Source organism: Limulus polyphemus, unplaced genomic scaffold (genome assembly GCF_000517525.1).
Source record: "Limulus polyphemus unplaced genomic scaffold, Limulus_polyphemus-2.1.2 Scaffold86279, whole genome shotgun sequence".
In the NCBI taxonomy this organism is placed as follows: Eukaryota; Metazoa; Arthropoda; class Merostomata; order Xiphosura; family Limulidae; genus Limulus; species Limulus polyphemus.
Window position 1 is genome coordinate 1 of NW_013751875.1, and position 1183 is coordinate 1183.

General features: G+C 37.6%; 1 protein-coding gene across 1 annotated transcript; it reads left to right on the forward strand.

Moving 5' to 3' along the window:
- Positions 1-310: 310 nt before the first annotated feature.
- LOC106477856 (tyrosine-protein kinase transmembrane receptor Ror-like) lies at positions 311-1178 on the forward strand (the record flags this gene model as incomplete). The annotated part of the gene is made up of 1 exon (XM_013938378.2): positions 311-1178. A coding segment is annotated over exon 1 (840 nt), but the record flags the coding sequence as incomplete, so codon positions are not given.
- Positions 1179-1183: the final 5 nt, after the last annotated feature.

Here is a 1183-nt window from a genome sequence, read left to right on the forward strand (position 1 = left end):
ATAAGTAATTTATGTAAATTTTTCATTTCTCAAAGTGTAAAATATGTCTTTATATGAATGATGAAATTCAAACTAAATATAAGTTTTGGATTTAATACTTTTCAATGTATTTGTATCAGCTATTTTTTTAAATAATAACAATAATTATTATTATTATTGAAAGATTAAAACTTAATTTGTAGGAATCAGACATTTTTATTTTGATTAGTCAATTTTATTTTTTACTAATTTCAAAACATTTATTTTTTTCCTCTGCAGTAGATTACCTGTGGCTGTACATCCTTCTTCCAAGCATAGTCCTAGTGTTCTTTATTGTGTTGTTACTTGGTATCTGGTGTATGATACAAAGAACAAAGTTCAACCTGCCAACTTCTAAACCAGTGAGCCAACTACAAAGCAACCAACAGGTAGAGATGAATTCTCTACTACCCAAAGCACAATTCACAACACCTGAGTATCCTCTTTCTGCTGTCCACTTTCTTCAGGAACTTGGAGAAGGAGCATTTGGAAAGGTTTATCGTGGAGAGTTGGTAGGTGCTCAAGGAACTGGATGTGGCAAACTTGTTGCCATAAAAACCTTGAAGGAAAATGCTACATTCAAAACTCGGCAAGATTTTCAGCGTGAAGCAGAGTTGATGTCAGACCTACATCATCCCAATATTGTCTGTTTGCTGGGGGCTTGCACACGAGAGGAACCTCTCTGTCTGTTGTTCGAGTACATGCCGAAGGGTGATCTTCATGAGTATTTGATCTCGCACTCCCCTCGTTCATGTGTGGGAAGCAGTGAGGACAAAGTATATCAGATACTGGAACTGTCAGATTTTCTTCACATCACACAGCAGATTGCTGATGGAATGGAATATCTAGCTAGCAATCATTATGTTCATCGTGACTTGGCAGCTCGGAACTGTCTAGTGGGTGAGGGGATTGAGGTTAAAATATCTGATTTTGGTCTGTCCCGAGATATCTATTCTTCTGATTATTACAGAGTTCAGTCCAAATCTTTGTTACCTGTCAGATGGATGCCTCCAGAGTCTGTCTTGTATGGAAAATTTACCACAGAAAGTGATGTGTGGTCGTTTGGAGTAGTTCTATGGGAAACTTTTAGTTATGGACTCCAACCTTACTATGGGTACAACAACCAGGAGGTCATCGACATGATTCGATCTAGGCAGCTCCTTCC